At 45.0% G+C, this 22,157-nt stretch overlaps 1 protein-coding gene across 4 annotated transcripts in view; it reads left to right on the top strand.

Moving 5' to 3' along the window:
- Nucleotides 1–962: 962 nt before the first annotated feature.
- PDE6A (phosphodiesterase 6A) overlaps nt 963–22,157 on the top strand; it is a 63,636-nt gene continuing 42,441 nt past the window's right edge. For 2 of the 4 annotated variants that reach the window (XM_060634679.3, XM_060634678.3), the window contains exons 1-5: nt 963–1,601; nt 9,267–9,419; nt 10,019–10,108; nt 10,708–10,848; nt 16,179–16,253. In XM_060634679.3, the coding sequence (XP_060490662.1) occupies nt 1,128–1,601; nt 9,267–9,419; nt 10,019–10,108; nt 10,708–10,848; nt 16,179–16,253 (933 nt within the window). In that variant the 5' untranslated portion in view covers nt 963–1,127. The remainder of the gene's footprint in view (nt 1,602–9,266; nt 9,420–10,018; nt 10,109–10,707; nt 10,849–16,178; nt 16,254–22,157) is intronic. The other 2 variants (XM_060634676.3, XM_060634675.3) reach the window with 1 other exon arrangement.

Genomic DNA, 22,157 nt, shown 5'->3' with positions numbered 1-22,157 from the left:
TGATAGCATCTAGACTGTTGTGTACATTTCTGACTGACAGTCCAAAAAGGTACGGATTGTAGCCAGAAAAACCACATTAAAGTGCCAAGAGAGGGGCACCTGGGTGGCTCAATTGGCTGAGCGTTGGCCCTCAGCTCAGGTCATGATCTCACAGTTCGTGGGTTTGAGCCCCTCATCGGGCTCTGCGCTGACAGCTCAGCCTGGAGCCTGCTTCGGATTCTGTGTCTCCCTCTCTCTCTGTCCCTCCCCCACTCTCTCTCTCTGCCTCTCTTTCTCTCTCTCAAAACTAAGTAAGCATTAGAAAAATTAAAAATAAATAAAAATAAATAAAATTAAAGAATCGTTGAAGTCTAAGCCTGGGAAAGGTGCAGCTTCTTAAATCGGGAGACCCGTAAGTGCCAGACTCATGATGTACACAGGGAAGCAGGCTGAATTGTGAGCATGTGCAGTGAGGCCATCCTGGGGAGGACCTGGGAAACAGGGCACAGAAGGGTGGGGTGAGGGGTCGGGGGATGGGAGCTGGGTGGGAAGTCCCTCTCAGCTCTAGCCATCCCTGCCAGGGAGGAAAGTGGGCACAGAGTTGCTGACTCTTCTGATTCTCCAAGAGAAGCTGAATAAATCTCCTAAATAGCAAATGCAGACTTCTGTGTCGAACGTTGCAGAAAAACACCCTACAGGGCAGAGAAAACACACCTACAGGAGCAGGTGTGCTGCCTGTGTGTAGGTGAAAACACACCTAGAGCAGGTGTCCCTGTGCTGTCTGTTGGCAGCCTCTGCTTCGGGGTTGTTTTTAGTTTTGCCCACCTCCTGCTCTGTTTAGAAATCCCTTCTCTGCTCTTAGGCCAAGGTGAAAAGGAAACTCTCACCTTCTCCCATCTGGGGCCTGGCAGCATCTGGAACACTGATCCTCATAATCCTTGTTCTCGGGAAATATTAATGATTTAATCTCCCGAGCTCCCTCCCTCCCTCACCTCTGCAGCCATACCAGCTGAAATCCACGGGCCAGACCCACAGAAGCCCAGGTTGGAACAAAACGCTTCCTGACTCAGTTTTGCCACGGACCATCAAACCGCCCTGGGAAGGCCAGCTTCAGCCCTTCCACGCAAGCGGCCAGAGGGATTCCAGCCATGGGTGAGGTGACAGCAGAGGAGGTGGAGAAGTTCCTGGACTCGAATGTCAGCTTTGCCAAGCAGTACTACAACCTCCGCTACCGGGCCAAGGTCATCTCGGACATGCTGGGGGCCAAGGAGGCCGCGGTGGACTTCAGCAATTACCACTCACTGAACAGCGTGGAGGAGAGTGAAATCATCTTTGACCTCCTGCGGGACTTCCAGGAGAATCTGCAGACCGAGAAATGCATCTTCAACGTCATGAAGAAGCTGTGCTTCCTTCTGCAGGCAGACCGCATGAGCCTGTTCATGTACAGGGTCCGAAACGGCATCGGGGAGCTGGCCACGCGGCTCTTCAATGTTCACAAGGATGCTGTCCTTGACGAATGCCTCGTGGTGCCCGACTCGGAGATCGTGTTCCCCCTGGATATGGGTGTGGTTGGTCACGTCGCACACTCTAAAAAGCTCGCCAACGTCCTCAACACAGAAGAGGTACCCTCTTCCCCACAAGAAGGAGGGCGGGGAGGCATTATTCCATGGAGTCCCGGTGGGTACAAGTGGGGCGGGGAGCTGCTGGCCATCCAGACTGGGCTGGTGATGGTTTGGCACTTCTCTTTATTTATCGGCTTATAACATTTTATTTTGGGGGGGAAAAAATCCAAACCTAACAGAAGAATCTAAATACAGTACAAACAACTATCTACCTTTCATCCAAATGCATCAGTTGGTCATGCCTTGCCTCATTTGCTTTATCTCCATTTTTTTCGGACCCCTATGGGAGTCGACAGCTTGTACTGTATTTCCAGACATGCTGTGTATTTCCAGAACAGGGACGTTTCTCACATATGCACACCACGGTAACGAGATCCAGGAAATGTAAGCTTGATGCAATACCATCGTCTAATCAACAGTCCGTATTCAATTTTTGCCAGTTGCCTCAATTACACCCAAATAGCGCCAGCTCTTTAGTCCCCTCAAATCTGAAACAGTTTTTCAGACTGTGTTGGTTTCCATGACGCGGATGTTTTTGAAACATACAGGCCAAATACTTTGCAGAGATGTCCCTCCACTTGGGCCGATCTGTGTCTTCCTCATTAGAATCAGGTCGTGTGTTCCCATCAGGAGTAACATAGAGGGGACGTCGTGGTTATCTTTGCGCATTCCATCAGGGGACATTTGGTGGCAGCCTGCCTCGTTACTGGAAATGTTAACGGTACTGCTTGGTTAAGCCCTTGGCTCTCGTTTCATCTTTTTTAAAAAATTTTAAGTTTATGCATTTATTTTGAGAGAGACAGAGACAGCACGAGTGGGGGAGGGGCAGAGAGAGAGAGAGAGAGAGAGAGAGAGAGAGAGGGAGAGAGAGAATCCCAAGCAGCCTCTGCGCTGTCAGGGCAGAGCCTGACCTGCGGCTCAAACTCATGAAACTGAGAGACCGTGACCTGAGCCGAAACCAAGAGTCGGATGCTTAACCCCCCTGAGCTGCCCAGGTGCCCCTTGGCTCTCACTTGTGAGTCCAGCCTTCTGTGAGATTCTACTGGCAGCTCTGATGTAGGCCTCTTTGATCACCGGGGACAGAGCACTTCATGCAGATCTCCCCATGGCCCTCTGCCCCAGGGCCAACTCCTACTTATCCTTTAGATCTCAGCCTAAAGGTCACTTCTTCATGGAGGCCCTCCCATATCTCTCTGTTACAGGCTCCTTCCCCAAACCATTTTTCATAATAAGCCTGGGGGCCAGGGACCATGCCTGCCTTAATCTCCACTTTATCCCAGCAAATGTCTGGCACAAAGCAGATGCTCAGCAAATACTTGGCATAAAAGATTCACCATCAAGTAATTATGCTTAATTCCTTTAACACCTACCTTGCCCAAAACAATGTTTGCCCCGTGGGAGCAGGGCCCAAGTGGGTCTCACGTATTGCAGCACTGACCCGACCAGGAGCCTGTGTTCAATCATTTCTAAGATGCAGCCTGGACATTATGTGATTTTGCTCACCTGACTTCTGGTCTTAGTTCAGATTAAGGGTCATAAGGTTAAAAGGGGACAGAGGGGGTCTCACAGATGATGTCATCTGACTGTCTCATTTAACGGATGAGGAGCCTAGAGCCATGAGAGCTTGAGAAGGGGCTTGTCCAAAGTCACCAAGGAGTTAGGGCAGAGCCAGGCCCTCCCATCCACAAATGCAGGAATTCAAACGGGTCATCTTGTTTTTAATGTTTATGTATTTATTTTGAGAGAAAGAGATAGATCAAGCGGGGGGTGGGGGGGGGTGCAGAGAGAGAAGGAAAGAGTAAGAATCTCAAGCAGGCTCCACACTGTCAGCGCAGAGCCCGATGGAGGGCTTGACTTCACAAACTGTGAGATCATGACCTGAGCCCAAATCAAAAGTCAGATGTTCAACTAACTGAGCCACCCAGGCGCCCCAGGTCATCTTTTTTGACGTGGGTTCATTGACAAGATAAGAAGCACAGACTTTGGCCTCTGGGGCGATAGTTTTCTTGGAAATACACTGGGCTGGATCTCCCATGGGGTTCGTCTTTCCCTTGTTTCCCCTTGGACGTCCAAGGGTGGGGGTCGTGTTTCTGCCTCCAGGGGACTTTCAGCTGGACTGGGGACTGTTCTCCCTTCAACTCTCTCTAGACTTTTATTGTAGCCAACATAGATTGCCACGGTCTTCAGACGTAACTGATTATCCCTGTTTCACAGATGGTGGAACCAAAACCCAGAAAGGATGGGGCACCTGGGTGGCTGAGTCACTTAAGCATCTGACTCTTGCTCTCAGCTCAGGTCTTGATCTCAGGGTCATGAGTTGGGCTCTGGGTTGGGTGTGAAGCCTACTTAAAAACAAAAATCAAAACAAAGCAAAACATAACAACAACAACAATAACAAAAACACCCCAGAATGGTTAGTAAGTTGCTCAGAGCCACTCCGATAGAAAGTGGCAGAGTGGGTATTTGAATTCAGGCACTCTGGCCTTGTGCCCACACTCTTCATTGCTCAGCTATTCTCTTCTTCTTCCTTATCTATAAAATGAGGGCACTGGACTAGATGCTATTCACCACTGGTCATTTCAAATCGTATAGCAGAGAATAAAGAGGTTAAACTTTGAGGTCAGATCTGGATGTGAGTCATGACTCTGTGACTTTTTAAGAATCGTGCTTTGGCGTATTTTTGAGACTATCTGGGCTCACTTCCTAATTCATAAAATGGGACAGGAATACCGACTGCACAGTGTTGTAGGATTAAAGGAGAGAATTATTTCTCATCTAGCAAGGTTCTTAGCACATTGTTATGGCTCCTACTGGCCGATCCTGCTCTTTATTGTTATTGTTATTATTTTGTTGTTGTTAAGGCTCTATTCTAAGGGAGGGATGCTGTACCAGGTCTGTGTGGGAGTTGGATAAGAAGGTCCTTCCGGAGCTTTCAGTTTAGATTCTGTTGGTGGGAAAAACAGAAGAGAGGCGCTAAGAGGTTCTGTAGATCCTGGTGTTAAGTGACTGAGGATTTAGGCAGATGCTCTGATGCTAACGTATCCTTGTTGAAGAGTTGGCTGAGCCTCTGTGCTAAGGGATGGCCTGCTATTCCGCGCCCCCCCCCCCCACTTTAAGCCCAAAGTTCACTATGCGAGTAATGCCTGCATTCCCCTGGGGCAAGCCTGGGGCAGTCTCCCTGGCTGGTGACTCAGCACCCTCAAAAAACTTGGGAAATGGCTACAATCAGTGGAGTTTTGAAATGTGAAACCATGAATGGAGAAGTTTCCCAGGGTTGTAATAAAATTCCCACGTCCTAGCAAATTCCTGCTCATACCCTGGGATATCCTCAGGAAGAGTTTGACTTGGGGCTCAAACTCACAAACCATGAGATCGTGACCTGAGCCAGAATCAAGAGTGGGATGCTTAGCCAACTGAGCCACCCAGGTGCCCCAAAATTTGAATTTTAGGTAAACAAAGAATAATATCTTAGTGTAAGTATGTACCATGCAATATTTAGGACATACTTATACTTTAAAAAGTATTTACTTGAAATTCAAATTTAACTAGGCATCTTGTATTTATTTGCTAAATCTGGCAACCTTACTAGCCCTTCAATATTTGTGTGTGTTTTATTCTTTACCTTTTCTCCTTAGGAAAGCCCACAAGGCCTGCCTGTTCCTGTCTGGCTTATAAACCACTGGCCCCAGCACGTAGTCAGTGCCTGGGACAGAGTGGGTACTCATTACAGATTATTGCATGAATTAATAAATGATGACTCTTCCCAGTTGGCTATGATATTGTGATTTATAAAAAGAGATACTTACTTAGTCTTTGTCCTGGTTCCATACACGGAACTCTTAAGACTCTTATAATTCCTGAGTGATAGGAGCATCTGATACAGAGCTTCTAAATTCCTTGGAATTTCCTGACTGGTAGATGGTCTTTTGTTCTAACGGGATGACTCTTGGTGGGCTCCTGGATGGAGGCCAATCACCAGAAAGATCAAGCTATGATTAGCAACTTGGAACTTTCAGCTCCACCTCCCCATTCTCTGATGAGGGGAGAAGGTCTGGAAATGGAGCTAATCATCAGTCATGCAGATGTGACAAAGCCTCCATAAAAATCCCCCAAAGTACAGGGCTCAGAGAGTTTCTGGGTTGGTGAACACACGCATGTGCTGGGAGGGTGGTGCACCTCAACTCTAGGGGACAGAAGCGCCTGCTGTCAGGAAGGGTGCTTCATCTGACAGTATGTCTGTATCTTTTATTATATCCTTCATTATATCATAAACCTGTACATGTAAGTATTTCCCTGAGTTCTGTGAGCCATTCCAGCAAATTCCCAAACCCGAGGAGGGTGTCTTGGGACCCTGCTTTATAGCCAGTCAGAAGTATAAGTGACAAACTGGGACTTGTAATTGGCATCTGAAGCAGGGACAGTCCTGTGGGACTAAAGCCCTGTGGGGTCTGACATTGACTCCAGGAAGATTGAACTGAATTGTTGGACAGTCAGCTGGTGTCAGAGAACTGGTCAGATACACCTACATATCTGGTGTAAGAGTAGTGTAAGCATGGTACTAGTGTGAGAGGAAAGGAGAGTTTTTCCAAGACATGACAATTCCTATTTCTAAAGACTGCACCTGAGAGCACTGCCATTTCCAGAGACTCTCACAGCTGCCGTCCTTCCCTGCGTGTGAGACCCGGAACCCAGCATGCCACACCGGAAGGAAGCCTCGAGGAGGACCTGGTCCAACACTCTGATTTTACCAAAGGGCAAACTGAGGCTCAGAGTATCTTCAACTACTGATAATGTACTGATTGGCCCCTGAAGCCTCAGAGAACAAGTCCCTCCCTTCCATTCACCCATCCTGTGGGGACATCCCTCTCATTATGGTTTGAATTGTGGGTTCGTGTTTTACATATGCTCCCACTATACTGTGAGGACCTAATGAGGACAATCTCATCTTTCCTATTGGTCTTGGCATATCCAACACCTCTCCCAGAGCCTGTTCTCAGTAAATATGAGTAAATGAATGAATGCGCGAATCAGTCGATCGGTGTATCAATATATAGATCAATGAATGAATGGAGTGGCTGTGCCACTTACCAGCAAGGGAGTTTTCTGCAAAGCAGGGAAGGTTTGGGGGCACCTGGGTGGCTCAGCTGGTTAAGTGTCTGGCTCTTGATTTCAGCTCAGGTCATGGTCTCACTGTCATAAGATTGAGTCCTGTGGCATTGAGCTCTGCATGGAGCCTGCTTAAGATTCTCTCTGGCGCACACGCACGTGCGCCGTGCTCAAAAACCAAAACAAAAACAAGGAAGGTGACAGATCTATGTGACAGGGCTGATGTGAGAGTTAATGAGATAATAGATGTTAAGTTGTCTGGCTCCTGGCTGAGGACATCATTATTGCTCAATAAACAGTAGATCTCACCATGGAATTGGCACTGTGAATGTTTGAAAAGAGGAACTGGGGTTTCCAAGAATGAGGGGTGTGCTCCCTGCTTGCAATGCATTTCACCCACCTGGTTCCTCTGAGGCTTCAGCTCTCAGCTTCACCTCCCTCGTTCACAGGGAGAAGCCTCCCTCGTTCACTGCTATAACCCGAGAGTCTAGAACAGGGCCTGGCATAAAGCACTCCATGAATGCTAACTGAATGAGTGAATGACTTTGGGCTTTCCCTAAGCTGGGCATCTGATTCCCGGGCTTTAGAGTAAACAGTTTGAGGGACATCTAGGTGGCTCAGTGGGTCAAGTGCCTGACTTTGGCTCAGGTCATGATCTCACCACTCGTGAGTTCGAGCCCTGCATCAGGCTCTGTGCTGACAGCTCAGAGACTGGAGCCTACTTTGGATTCTGTGTCTCCCTGTTTCTCTACCCCTCCCCCGCTCGTGCTCTGTCTCTATATCTCTGTCTCTGTCTCTCTGTCAAAAATAAATAAACATTACACACATACACACACATACAGACACACACACACACACACACACACACACACACACACACACAAAAGAACAGCTTGAGCTAAAAGCCTTCTAAGGCCCTCTCTGCTTCTGATAATCTGAGGTTCTGTGACACAGTTGTGTAGAACACTTCACATGCTGAATATATAAGGATGGCAATGATTGTGCGAACACCATCGGTTGGCAGCTGTATAATTCGGGAGAGAGTTCTGGGTCTTTCAATGGAAAAGAAAGTTCTGGTAGATTTAGTAAACATCTGTGTCAGATGCAGGTAAGACTCACGTATCGTTTTCCCTGATAGAAGTGAATATTGCAAGGCTGAACTGACTTCCTGAAATGAATCTGAGCATGCCCCACCAAGACCTGTGTTTAGAGATTTATCAGTGTCCTTAGAGAATGACATGGAAAACCCTTCATGGCTAATGCCTCTTTAGAGATTTTGCTTAATCCTCTGATGCTAATTCAAGTAGAGCCCTACAGCCTTCTCTTAATTCCTGTACCCTTTACCTGGTTTGAGACACCTTCATCGACAACAATGCCGTTGCCTGTTTGTCTAATCCCACTCCAACCGGGAGAAATCCACAGATGCACAGCATCACACTCTGAATTTCTCAGTCGTGGGAAAGTTTCTGCACACTCAATTCTAGAAAAGGGTGGGAATCTGTTCTATGAAATACACTTCCTTCCTCAGAACAGCATGAACTGCATATCTGGGCTGGCTTGTGTCCCAAGCAATGCCTATGGTTGGAAAAACTCACAGTGCTACCAAGAAAGAGAAAGGTGGATTCTCTTGGATTTAAGACGACAGTTCAGGCTCTGTCTCCTCTTTCTGACCACATAGACCACACTGAACTGTGCTGGCCTCCCAAGCTGCTTTAGGGGTGGGGGCCTGGGGGTGTGTACTCCTTTGCACTCCCATAGCTTTGAGCCAAACCCTGTGTCATGTATTACTGTTATTGATTTGTCTGTGAGCCGGCCTGAGCCTTGGTCTCACTTGTGTCCCCAGCGCTCAGCATAAGGCCTGACACACCATGGGGCTTCCATTAAGACCTATGGAATGTGGATATCCATTGGACTCACTGTGTGGTGCTAGAACCGAATTGCTCAAAAAGCTAGAAGTACCAAATTCTTTTTGTTCAATGACCAGGATCCAGATCTAACCTTACCGAGGCTTCTCCTAAAGACAGCAAAGCTGAGGGCAAGGTTCCTTCTTGAGTCTCAGTTTCCCTTTGTGTAGAATGGGCCACTAGCGGTCCTCACCTCACAGGATTAAAGCGAGTTGAGGCAGATAAAGCATGTGATACCCGTTAGCAATTGTGGTTGTTAGACTCACTAAAGTCTTTTCCTCACTCAAGTTTCTATTTTGGGCTTACTTGCCATCACCTCAAGAGAGCCTTCTCTAACCCTCCCTCCCCAGGTGAAGACAGTCCCCTCATCCTCGGGCCCTTGCAGGGCTTTGCTCACACCTCCCCCACAGCCCTTGGTAAGTTGTATCTCAGACTTTCTCCTACTCGATTTTGGAGGCCTCCAGGGCAGAAATCACCACTGATTGCTTTGCCCTTGCTGAAGGGGCATAGATGGAAATGTCTTCATTTTCTTGTCAACAAAATCATAGAGGCCCCCCCTCCTCCCACTCCCTACCACGGGCATATGGGGCTCTGGCCTGTTTTACTGTCTTTGTTCTTCCTCTGCCCACCCTTGCCTGTGTCTGCCTTCCTTCAGGATGAGCATTTCTGTGACTTCGTGGACATCCTCACAGAATACCAGACCAAGAACATCTTGGCTTCCCCCATAATGAATGGGAAGGACGTGGTGGCCGTACTCATGGCTGTGAATAAACTGAATGAGCCCCATTTCACCAAGAGAGATGAAGAGGTAAAAACGCTTTAGAAATTGCTGGGGTGGCCATGCGAGCGCATTCTTACAGCTTGTGAAGTCCCCTGAACCTTGCTATTTGGCCCAGCCTTGGTTTTCTCATCTGTAAGACAAGGGGATTAGGCTGATGCCCTCTGAGGGAGACAGGACAGGGGTAATGGTTAGGATGTCGGGCCCTGGAGCCTGGGGTACAGGGGTAATTGTCCTGGCTCTGCTAATATTTAGCTGACTCAGTCAAGTTACTTAATTTCTTTACATCTCAGCTTTCTTATCTGTAAAATGGGCCTAATTTTATAGTATCCATCTCTCGGGGTACTTGTGATGAGCAGATAAGATAACATATACCTAAAATGACTTATCACAGGAACTGCAAACTCAATAAATAGTAGCAATTTTCCATTAATCCATCAACACTGACATTCTACATTCTATGAGCTTTACACTCTTACAATGCAACATTTCATGGGTCAGCATTCCATGATCCATCTACTCAAATGGCCTCTGATGCTTTTGAAATATTCAAATATTTGCTGATGGTTGAGGGGGCCAGAGGAGGGCTTTCTTCTCATCTAGTTCCCCTCACGCTGTTTGATTCCCAGATTCTTCTCAAGTACCTCAATTTTGCAAATATAATCATGAAGGTGTACCACCTGAGTTACCTGCACAACTGTGAGACTCGGCGTGGCCAGGTAAGGGGTGTGGCCAGGTAAGGGGTGTGGCTTAAGGGAATGGCCTGGACGCGTCCTTTTACTGAAGCATTGATGTGGTCAGACTAGAAAGGCAGTGGCAATAAAATTGCCTGGGAACCATCATAGTCTCTGCCCAGCATCCCTAGTGTTGATGAGGTGGCCGATGTTTGTAAAGCTGTATATGCACAATTTTCAAGTCAGGCAACTTAGATTTGAATCCTTGTTAAACCATTTACTAGCTCTAAGACCCTGAGTAAATCACTTACCCTGTCTGAGCTTTAGTCCCCCTCTTTGAAAAATGGGGGCAATATTGATTGGTTCCACCCTCAAAAGATTGTTGTCAATAGTAAATGAGAAAATGCATGTGGAACATTTGTGTTCAATCCATGTTTGTTATTATCATTCTTACTAACGATCTCCGAAATAAAAGAAATGGAAAGAGTTGGACCCATTATAAGCTGGTCAGTTACTTCATCTCTCGGAACCTCAGTTTCTCCATCTGTAAAAGGAGGATAATTGTCCTGTCTCTGTCTCTGGGTTATTGTGAGCTGCTGCTTTGTGACTCAAAAAGTTTGACAATGTTTTCCTGTTTTGTTAAGATACTGCTGTGGTCTGGGAGCAAAGTCTTTGAAGAGCTTACGGATATCGAGCGGCAGTTCCACAAAGCCCTGTACACAGTCCGAGCCTTCCTCAACTGCGACAGATATTCTGTGGGGCTCTTAGACATGACCAAGCAGAAGGTGAGAAGGCTTCAGAACAGACATTTCCAAGAACAGGATCAATATACAGTGGGGCCCAGACTTGTGTCTCACATTCAGTTCACAGGGGAGAGGCAGGGAAGATGTGGATGGTTGTGAACAGGTTTTCATAGGTCTTTTGTGTTTTTTTTTTATTTTTTTGATGTTTATTTATATGAGAGAGAGAGAGAGAGAGCAAGTGGGGGAGGGGCCGAGAGAGACCAAGACAGAATCTGAAGCAGGATACAGGCTCTGAGCTGTCAGCACAGAGACCAACGTGGGGCTTGAACCCACAAGCCACGAGATCGTGACCTGAGCTGAAGTCGGAAGCTTAACTGACTGAGCCACCCAGGTGCCCCTCACAGGTCTTTTATAGTGAAGAGTGGAGTACCAACCTTTAAAGTGGAAAAGTCAATCTAGGGCACAGGTGAGTGAAAACAACCTGGTCTTCCCTGGTCAGTTGGAAAAGAAAGCATGTGTGAGAAGGCTTGATGAGGAGGTAAAGGTGAGTGATAAAGAAGCTCTATGTAGGGTAAAAGCCAGAAAGAAGAAAGTTGCCAACTTCAGGAGTTCTCAGAGAATTCACACAAAGGTGGGTATAAACCTTCCCCATGGTTTATCAAGTGTATGGCCCACCTGAGCAGTTGAAGTGAAGGAAGTTACTGGGATCTGGTCCCTGGGAATGCTCTGGGGGCAGATCTGCAGAGACTAAGGAGGCAGAGGCTAAGAAAGCAGAACACAATATGGCTCCTACAATATTTTTCAGCGAGGTTTTTCCCAAACCAACTCCCCCGTTTTTCTTTCTCTACCTGTCGCCGCTTCCTGCAGCTAATCACTTTCTGCCTTGGAATAGAGTTCCAGAGTTATCTAGATTTGTGATTTCTTATCCCAAAGAGCCAAGGCCCAGGTTTCCTGTCGGTTTCATTTTGTAGGGCCTTGTGCTGAGTGGTGCGCTGATCTCTGCAGACCCTTCAAATAGTTGGTTTGATGATGAAATACACTGCAGAATCTGCGGTTGGATAAGACCTTAAGTCTAGTCCAGGGGCTCCCAGGCTTGAATCAGAATCTTCTCAGGAACTGTTTAATAAACACTAGGCCACATTTCCTGATACTCTTGCTTTTTTTTACTTAATATTTTCTGAACATCTTTCCATGTCAGTACATGTGGAATCTTGTTAATAAGGCTTTATGTTGAAGTATAACATACACACAGAGACAAGCACTAATTACAGGCAGTAGATCAATGAACATCCCTATGTAACCACCACCAAAATAAAGACATAGAACATTACTAAACCCTCAGAATCCCCTTGCTTATCCCTTTCCATTAATTTCCATACCCTCCTCCCTGAGGGTGACCACTACGGGACCTTTAATGCCACGTTAGTTTTGCCTACTCTTGAAGTTCCCATAAACAGAATCATACACTGGTAGGCATGTGGTATGATCTCATTTGGTCTTAAACATGAACTCTAATGACTGATGAGATTAGAGACTTTTCTTGTTTTTTGACCATGTGTATATCTTTAATAGAAGTGCCTATTCAAGTCTCTTTCCCATTTTTAAGAATTCTATTGTCTCTTTTAATCTTAGGATCTGTAGGTGTTCTTTACACATTCTAGATATGGGTTCTCTGTGGAATATACTCATTGCAAATATCTTTCCCCACTCTGTACTTTCATTTTCTTAATAGTATGTTTCAACTAATGAAAATTCTGAATTACAATGTAGTTTCATTTATCAATTTTTTTTAATGGTTATGATTTTTGTTCTTAAGAAACTTTTGCTGGCCCCAAGTTAATAAAGATATTCAGCTATGTTAACTCTCAAATTTTATTGTTTTAACTTTCACACACAGCTCTATAATCTACCTGGAAATTTTTTAATGTGCAGTGTGAGGTAGGGTCAATATTAACTTTTTCCATGTGGATATCCAATGGACCCAGCGCCATTTACTGAAAAGACCACTCGTTTTTCACTGTCCTATTGAAAATACCATCTTTCCCTAACATACCTCTATCATCTATCAAGTGTCCATATATATTGGATGCTTGAGTTTGAGATTTTGTTCAAGAAGGACTTCCCCAACCTTAATATTATAAAGATAATCTGAGATAATCTGATGTGCTTTGATTAATATATTTTAATCATTCATTCATTTTGAAATTATGAATGTGTCGGTATGAGGTAGGGATAACTTTTATCTCTCACTCCTTCCCCAGTTATAATCTATCCTTTCTCCACTGTTTTAAATTTTTTTTTTTCCAACGTTTTTTATTTATTTTTGGGACAGAGAGAGACAGAGCATGAACGGGGGAGGGGCAGAGAGAGAGGGAGACACAGAATCGGAAACAGGCTCCAGGGTCCGAGCCATCAGCCCAGAGCCTGACGCGGGGCTCGAACTCACGGACCGCGAGATCGTGACCTGGCTGAAGTCTGACGCTTAACCGACTGCGCCACCCAGGCGCCCCTCTCCACTGTTTTAAAATGCAGCCATTCTGATATGCTATTTTATCATATACCAGATTTCCATATACTCATGGATTTAGTATTCTGATTTTTGCTTTTAAAATAGTTTTGTATGTGGGGCGCCTGGGTGGCTCAGTCGGTAAACATCTGACCTCAGCTCAGGTCATGATCTCGTGGTTCGTGAGTTTGAGTCTCGTGTTGGGCTCTGTGCTGACAGCTCAGAGCCTGGAGCCTGCTTCGGATTCTGTGTCTCCCTCTCTCTTTGCTCCTTCCCCACTTGTGCTCTGTCTCTGTCTCTCAAAAATAAATAAATGTTAATAAATTTAAAAAAATTTAAAATAGTTCTATATGTGATTCTGATGCACGTCAGCTATCTACTGATTTTAGGGAACTTCTGATTCTAGTACAAACATCCATTTAACTTTCACATACTCCTTAACCAAATATTTTGCCAATTATTGCCAAGTCCAGCAACAAGCCCTTTGATACACCTTCAGGAAGTAGCAAATGAATGAATTCATACAAATGAATGGTTCTTTCTTAATAAGAATTTCTGAGTCGTTGATTTCAAAAGGTGCCCAGTTCACACCTTAAAGGATCTGAACCCAGATATAGGCTGCTGTGTGTGGCTGTGTTCTGTTTCTTCTGAGCTCCCTCTCAAAAGGGAAAATGACACCTAAGCAAGAATATTCTTTTTTTTTTTTAAAGTTTATTTATTTATTTGAGGGAGAGAGACTGAGAGCAGGCGAGGGGCAGAGAGAGAGAGAGAGAGAGAGAGAGAGAAAGAGAGAGAGAGAAAGGGAATCCCCAGTAGGCTCCATGTGACAGATTGGAGCCTGATGTGGGGCTCAAAACTAATGTGAGATCATAACCTGACCTGAAATCAAGAGTTGGATGCTTAACCCCAGGCACGAATATTCTAACTTAGTCATCCCCAAAAGATGGAACAATCTAGCAATTAGAAATGGGCTGGTCTGCCTACAATCATTCAAATGACCTGCCTCACCCCCCCTTCTACCTCATCCCCCCCAGGTAACTAAGCTCTTATCTGAGCTATTGACATTATGAAGAAGTCAATAAAGCCACTGAATTGTACATTTTACCTGGGTGAATTATATGGCATGTGAATCATATGTCAATAAAGCTGTTGAAAAATAAAAGAAAGAAGAAAGAGAAGAGAGAGAGAGAGATAAAGAGGGAGAAAGGCAAGCATAAATATGCCCCACTTTCCGCCCACCCCCTCGTTGATAGCTGCTGCTTCTCTGGGACAATCTTCAAAGCCACTCAGTGTTTGACACAGACAGTGTCAGCTCAATGCACTTGACTTTCTTCTGGGCTCTTCTAACATTTGTGTTCTTTCTCCATTCCAATGGATTCATTTTGGTCTTGCCCTGTCTACCTTACTATAGTTACTTGAGTACTTGATTGACCCCTCCAAGAGACAGCAAGTTCCCCCAGGGCATGAACTCTGTCTTATTCATCTCTGTGTATCTGGCAGCAAACACGTTATGGGGCTCAGGTAGACTCCCTATTGTATTTTCACCCAGAATTGAATGTCTTCCTGGTGTGTAGTCTAGACAAAGAGCCCAACTGGGCAGAAGCTTGAGGACACGGAGTTTGAATTTCATGTGGACTCTCTTCTGCTTGTCCTCTGCATGATAAACCACCAAGTTCAAACAAGAAAGAGCCAAGAGCAGAAGGGCTTAGCATCCTACCCACGATGACCTAGTGCTAACGGATCACTGTCCCTAGATGGCAATAGATGAATGAACAGAGAGGGCAATGAAGCATGGAGGCCTCCTCTGCGAGGCCCTGGCTCAGCCCCAGCCCAAGCTGTGTGGCTCCCTGTGCCTCAGGAAAGCCAGTAGACAAGTGGCAGAGAAGAACTCGCGCGGTGTCCCAGTTAGTTTCTTCTTCTGAGGCTGTGTGCCCATGCAGTGCCTTAGCTGGTCATTTCTCTCTTCCTTGACTGTATCTTTGCCGGTTGTCTTATGGGTCCTTTCTTGACGGATCCCTGATATGGGTCTCTTTGTGTATTTATGGCACCATTATTTTTTGGGAAAAAAAATTTTTTTTCCTGATTCCAAAAGCAACACATTTTATGACAGAAAAATTGCTAAATACAGTCTCACTACAATCACCCAGAGAAAACCAGTTGTTAGTGTTTTGTTGTGAATCCTTTGAGGGCATTTTCTATGTTTAGTTAAACATTGGGGTTATATGATCTCTATTTTTTGTCCCCTCACATATTTCACTCATCAGTGCAGCAAGGACACTTTTTTAATCAACATAAATATATATATGTATATGTATATGTATATATATATGCGTGTATATATATGTATATGTATGTGTACACACACACACACACACACATACATTTGTAGCATTATTGTTAATAGATGTTCCATGATTCATTTAATAAGTCCCCTCTTATTAGACACTTAGGTTGTTTCCTAACTTTTCATTACTATAAATGAGGCTGCAGAGGACATTGTTTTAGCTAAACCTTCAGTCACATGCTTAGCATGTCTTTAAGGTCAATTTCATAGACCTGGAGACCCCAGTTTCCCTCTCATGTCCCACTCCCACAACATGGGGAGTATAAGGGTGTTCCAACTCAGCTCCTATTTTTTACTTAATGATTAGACAACCCTAGTTCATCAATATCTTGAAGCACAGACATGACTGACATCCCCTAACGCTAATGAATTTTGCACCCCTTCCAAGCTTAGGTTTCAGTGAGCTCTTCCCACCTTCTGAACTTCAACGATAGATGACTCACAGAGGTGGGTCCTCTTTTCTCAATCTCCTTTCCTTGACCTATTTTCAAGACGTGTAATTATTGTCTTTCTCATCCCTAGGAATTTTTTGACGTGTGGCCAGTCCTGATGGGTGAGGCTCCACCCTATTCTGGTCCCAGGACTCCGGATGGAAGGGTAAGTCTCTCTCTGGACTGTTTAGTATGATCTAACGTTTAATGAAATGCAAATTTAAGGCACTGTAGAACCTGCTGACATTTCTTTATCACTTAGATATCTATCTTCTCTGGGTTGGGTCATTTCCCCTTGAAGTTATGATAATTGTTCATAATTGCCACCACATCTTGTAACTTGCAAGGTATTTTTAATATCTTGCTGGAGTTCCATAGTAACCTGGTGGGATTGGCTAAGGAAGAATTAATATTCTCATTCCACAGATAAGGAAAGAGCTCCAGAAAGATCGAGCAACTTGCTTAAATATTCACCTAGCAAAAGTTTAGACTTGAAGACAATTTGAGCTGGAAATAACCTTAATATCTAATTGAGATTATACAAATTGGTAGCTGGCAGGTCATTTCCATCCAATAGATAAACCTGTTTGGCTGCGTACGTTTAAAATTTTTCTTCTTACTTAAAAAGTTTTGGGAATTGATAGTTTAACATCTAAAAAAAATCAAGATATTTCCCATAAATACATAGATTCTCAGCTTCTTTTAAAAAAGTGAAAGATTAGCCAAAACTGGACCCACAGTCCCACACGGGTAAATTTTATTTTTTGAGATTTTATTTTTAAGTAATCTCTATACCCAACATGGGGCTTGAACTCACAACCCTGAGATCAAGAATTGCATGGTCTGCCACTGAGCCAGCCAGGTCCCCCTCACAGGGTAAGTCTGATGGGAGCTGAGGGGCAGCTGTCTCCTTGGAACATGGCCAGAGCTCTCTAGTTTGCCAAAGTCCTCGCCATTCCCCTGGTGTACCCCTGCTCCCCAGTCCGCACTCATTTATGTTTCTATCAGGCCTCTCCAGGCACTTGAGTTTGTGAGCTCTGCTTGCATATCATTGCTTTCTTTTTTTTTTTTTTTTTTTTTGACTTTTTAAAAAAAATTTAACTTAAATCCAAGTTCGTTAACATATAGTGTAATGATGGTTTCAGGAGTAGAATTAAATAATTCCTCACTTACATATAGCACCCTGTGCTCATCCCAACAAGTGTCCTCCTTAATTCTCATCACCCATTTGGCCCATCCCTCCACCCAACACCCCCTAGCAACCCTGCTTGTTCTCGGTACTTAAGAGTCTCTTATGGTTTGTCTTCCTCTCTCTTTTTATCTTATTTTTGCTTCCCTTCCCCTATGTTCATTTGTTTTGTTTCTTAAATTCCACATGTGAGTAAAGTCATATGGTATTTGTCTTTCTCTGACTTATGTTGCTTAGCATAATACACTCTAGTTCCATCCACGTTGTTGCAAATGGCAAGATTTCATTCTTGTTGATCACCGAGTAATATTCCATTGTATGTAAATACACACACACACACACACACACACACACACACACACACACATATATATGTATATATATATATACCACATCTTCTTTATCCATTCACCTGTTGATGGACATTTGGGCTCTTTCCATAATTTGGCATAAACAGAGAGAAGCTGATATGATGTATGTGGGGAGGACGAGATGAGGCAGGGCAACCAGATTTGTCACTCACACAGCCTGCAGAACCTATAGAAGGACAGGATGACCTTAGCTGAGGCCACATGGGATAAGTAAGCAGCAGAGTCAGGCCCTGAATTGAGTTTTAGTCTCATGCTCGTCCCACAGGATCTTTTAGCCTGTCTGAAATGGTGTATCAGTTTCTGTTAGGAGACCTGATCCCACCCAGCCAACACTAATCCTACCCCAAATTAAAATGTGCGTGTACGCACGCACCCACGTGTGTGTGTGTGTGTGTGTGTGTGTGCATGTGTGTGAATGATAGACTTTATTTAGTTTTCATTCAAACTCCAGGAATTTGAAATTAACACCCTTGCCTATGAGCTTCCCGAACACACCAGAAAAGAGTGCCCCCTGGACATCTACATCATCTGCCCTGCTTCATCCAAAATAACCTTTCAACCTGCTGTTGTTCTGTGTCAAACTCCTCTTCCACCCGCACAATGGCATGATTTCATTTGGGAAGACTGAGTCTTCAAGCATTACATCATGTGCTGCTGTCAGAAAATAACTCGGGGACCGTTTTCTTTTTAAGCTCAGCTCTTCGTGTTGGCACGGTTGACATGTCACCCCTGAGCTTTATCTCCAAGTCACCTGAGCTGGATTTGTATCTTCTGGAAATTTAGAAGTGGAGGAACTGGAATAGTGATCACCCTAGCTTTCAGACACCACCAACTTCCGTCAATTCTTCAGTCACTTGATCAACTTCTTGATCAATTCAAGAAGTTTTGGTTTCACTGAAGTGACCAGCACACTTATGGCTAAGACTTTCCTTTCCCAAAACCCTCCTACATCTCAGGTAGCAGGGGCTCAGTCCTTGTAAGAGTACAAGGTATTAGGTTGTGATGGAAAAGGTCAGAAGGCAAAGAACTACGGTTTTGGTTGGTTGGTAACCTGTAGGGTGAACTCGGTCAAAAAATCCTTTGGGTCCTCGATTTTCCCATCTATGAGGTACTGTTACTAAACTCATCTCCATAGTCAGTTCCAGGTCTAGGACACAGCTAGTGAGGGGACACACATAGGCCTGAACTGGGGCACAGAAACAACATGATAAGACTGGCCCAAAGTAAATCTTCTAGAAAGATTGGGCTTGGAAAGAACAAGCCTGAGTTCAGACCCCTGTTCCACCAGATAGTTGCGTGGCCTTGGGCAACCTCTCTAAGCCTCACCTTCCTCATCTGTAATGCCTGGATAATCCAAATGGCCGGCAGGACCATGGTGGCTAAAGCAAATCAAACACTGACATACACTAGGCATCCAATCATCATGGCTACCTGGGTTGAATCTTATTATCTGCAGGGTACTTTACCTGGAGTATGTTATTTACTCTTCTCAACAAGTTTATAAAGGAAGTATCATTATCCCCATTTCATGGTTGAAGAGATTGAAGTCAGGAAGGGTCACTTCATTTGCCTGAATTCAAACTCAGGGTGCTTTTCTTCCTGGTAACTCATTACAGCCATGCTTTTTAGCATTCCCTCTCACCTCGTAACGCCCTCACACTTTCTCTGCCACATTCACCTGAGAAATACAACTGTTGTCTGGACTTTGACCAATTAGCCTCCCCAAGTCACGGGTCTAAAGATCGCCAACAGCAGCTACACCTCACTTCATCTCCTTTTAAAAGTAAAATGTTGTACATGTGTGTGTTTTCGTTATTAAAAACATATACAGGCTAGTTAGACTTCACGGAAAAAACAAAAAAAAATAGCACTCATTTAAAAACTGGTATATTTCCACGGAGGATAATTTTGCTATGGCTGTATTTGTGGCTCTCTCAAAGACCCTTGTGTTAAAGCCTTCGCTGCTCAGGTGGTAGGTAACAAAAGAGCTCATTGACGGCTCAGTTTTGACTTTCCAACGGCTGGTGAATTCTTAACATGAATATGTTGCTTGAAGGCAACTCAGCTGAGCTCCAGTGCGTGAAAACAGCTCTATTTACCTAAAGCACACTGATCTTTTTGTTGCTTTCTGTGAAAGCAAATTGATTCTTCCATGGGCTTTAGAAAAAAAGTCCATTTCTACCCTTTCTGAAGGAGCCTTGTGGAGATCCATGGATAGGACAGCCTGGGCGGCCCAGGGAGCCCACAGCTTGCCTCTGTGAGCAGGAAGCAGCCCACACCCGAGAACAGATGGCTTAAAACAAAGACCTGAGGAAGGTTGAGAAGGTCATAGAAGTTGACTTCCTTTTCCTCACAGGGGGACATTTAGCTACACCAAAGTCTCAGTAGATAAGGTGGCCATCTTTGCTTTCAGGAACTGCCTCCAGGGTACAACTTCACTTTAAAAAATATCCTTAGCACAATTTGTTTGCACTTATTGAAAAAGTAATACATGAGGGGCGCCTGGGCGGCTCAGTCGGTTCAGTCTCTGACTTGATTTCAGCTCAGGTCATGATCTCATGGTTCACGAGTTCAAGCCCCGCATCAGCTCTCCACTGACAGCATGAAGCCTGCTTAGGATTCTGTCTCTCTCCCTCTGTCTCTGCCCCCTCCCTGCTCTTACTCAATCTCTCAAAATACATAAGTAAACTTAAAAAAAAAAAAAAAAGTAACACATGAGCTGATGAAAAGCTCACACATTACAAAAGGATATGCCACAGAAATCTAGCCTCCCCCGAGCTGGCCAGTGTGAGCAGTCTGTCCTTCCAGGAATGTCTACGGACACCCAGATACTCCTCGAATTCTACCACCAGCACCATCCTCAACAAATGGGATGATTCTGTTTTGTGCCTTCGTTTCTCAGCTTGGGATCTTCCCCTGTCAGCACAGATACAGCTACACTGTTCTGGAGACAGGCGACATATCTGCTGGAGGCAGGCACTCAATTTGGTTAGCCAGTCTCCTGATGATGACATTATGTTGTGTCCAGACTTTGGAAAGCAGTCTGGCTGAGGCCCCCGGATGGGGCAAACGATGTTTTGACCCCCATTTAGAAGTGTAACTGTAGGATTCATTCCCACACGTGGAATTGCTGGTTCAAAGAAGACGTGCATTGTAATCTACGAGGGATATGGCTACCCACCCAACAACAATCTTAGAAGCACAGTTGGGAAGAACTTTGGCGATCATCTAGTGTCAGTTTTAAAATGGTCTGAATGTCTTTAGACCCTCTCCACTTCCACAGTGGTTGCCGTGGCCAGGGAGTAATGGGGGAGAGGTACAGGAAAGGCCATGAGAGAGAACAAAGACAGATGCAGGATCTCCAGGTGCCCAGCTCTGCTTCCATCAGGGCAAATGGAAGAAGCACACACCGTCAGTTTTCCAGCTGGGGAAACTGAGCCCCCAAGAGAGCACACAGTAGACCCAAGACCAGAACGTGACTCTTTTTGGGAGCCGCTGATCGGCATGAGCAGAGCCTCTCCCTCTGGAGCCTGAAGAAGATCAAGATCACCTGTCAACCAAATGGACATTCAGACACCCTTGACTGGATCAGGAATTTCTCTTTGTGGAGGTTCTGAGTCAGGAGACCAAGATAGGGCTTAGGTGTCTCCACTGAAATCTCTAGAGCAGGCACTGCAGGCAAGGAACACTTGTTGTTACTATTGTTGTTGTTTTAATTTCCAACCCATTTTGGATTGATACTTTTCAAAATGTGATAATGTATAACTAGAAAAAAAATTTTTTAAGACATATAAAATGTAAATCCCCTCCCCCTTTTCATTCGTGTCAACAGCCCTAACTTCACTCAGTCAAACTGCCATAAAAGTTTCTAAACACTCTCAATTTCTGTTTTTATCTCAGCATGGAAGGGTACCAAATAGTTTGCAGACAGTCCCAGTCCAGGGGCTATACTGTGAATAGCCCTGCCCTGGGTAAGAGTGATGCAGAGAGTAAAACACTGTTTTAGGTTAACATAAGGTTAAGTGGCATCACAGAAAGGGTCCTGAGCATAGGAGTCAAGGCTTAGCTTCTGGTCCTGGCTCACTGTCTACTATAAGTAAGTCCCTTCCTCTCTCTGGGTCTCAGTTTTCCCATTTGCAGAATGGTTTCTAACCTGCTCATCACAGGTGGGTGTTGAGAGGATCTAATAAGGTGATGGAATTTTCCCTGGAGAGCTAAGGGAAAGGAGCCATGTGCCAATATCCCATTACATGTTAGGAAGTCATGTGACTGAACACACCTACTTTAGAGAATGGGAGTTCTCATGGTGCAAGGAGGTGTGAGGGATGGAAGAGGTGGAAAGTGAGTTGGGGGGCACGAAGCAAGATTGGGAAGACAGGTCTGGAAGAGCTGACACAGCAAAGAGAGCAGCTGAGTGATGGGTGTGAAGGAGAAAAGGGGGCCGTGACTGTGGAGCTGAGCCCTGCAGGGATGGCTGAGTTGAGACAGGAGTCTCCTTCCCACCTCCTTC

This window comes from Panthera onca, chromosome A1, assembly GCF_046562875.1.
Source record: "Panthera onca isolate mPanOnc1 chromosome A1, mPanOnc1 haplotype 2, whole genome shotgun sequence".
Taxonomy (NCBI): Eukaryota; Metazoa; Chordata; class Mammalia; order Carnivora; family Felidae; genus Panthera; species Panthera onca.
Note: the sequence above shows the minus strand (reverse complement) of the source record. Positions and strands in the feature narration are given on the sequence as shown.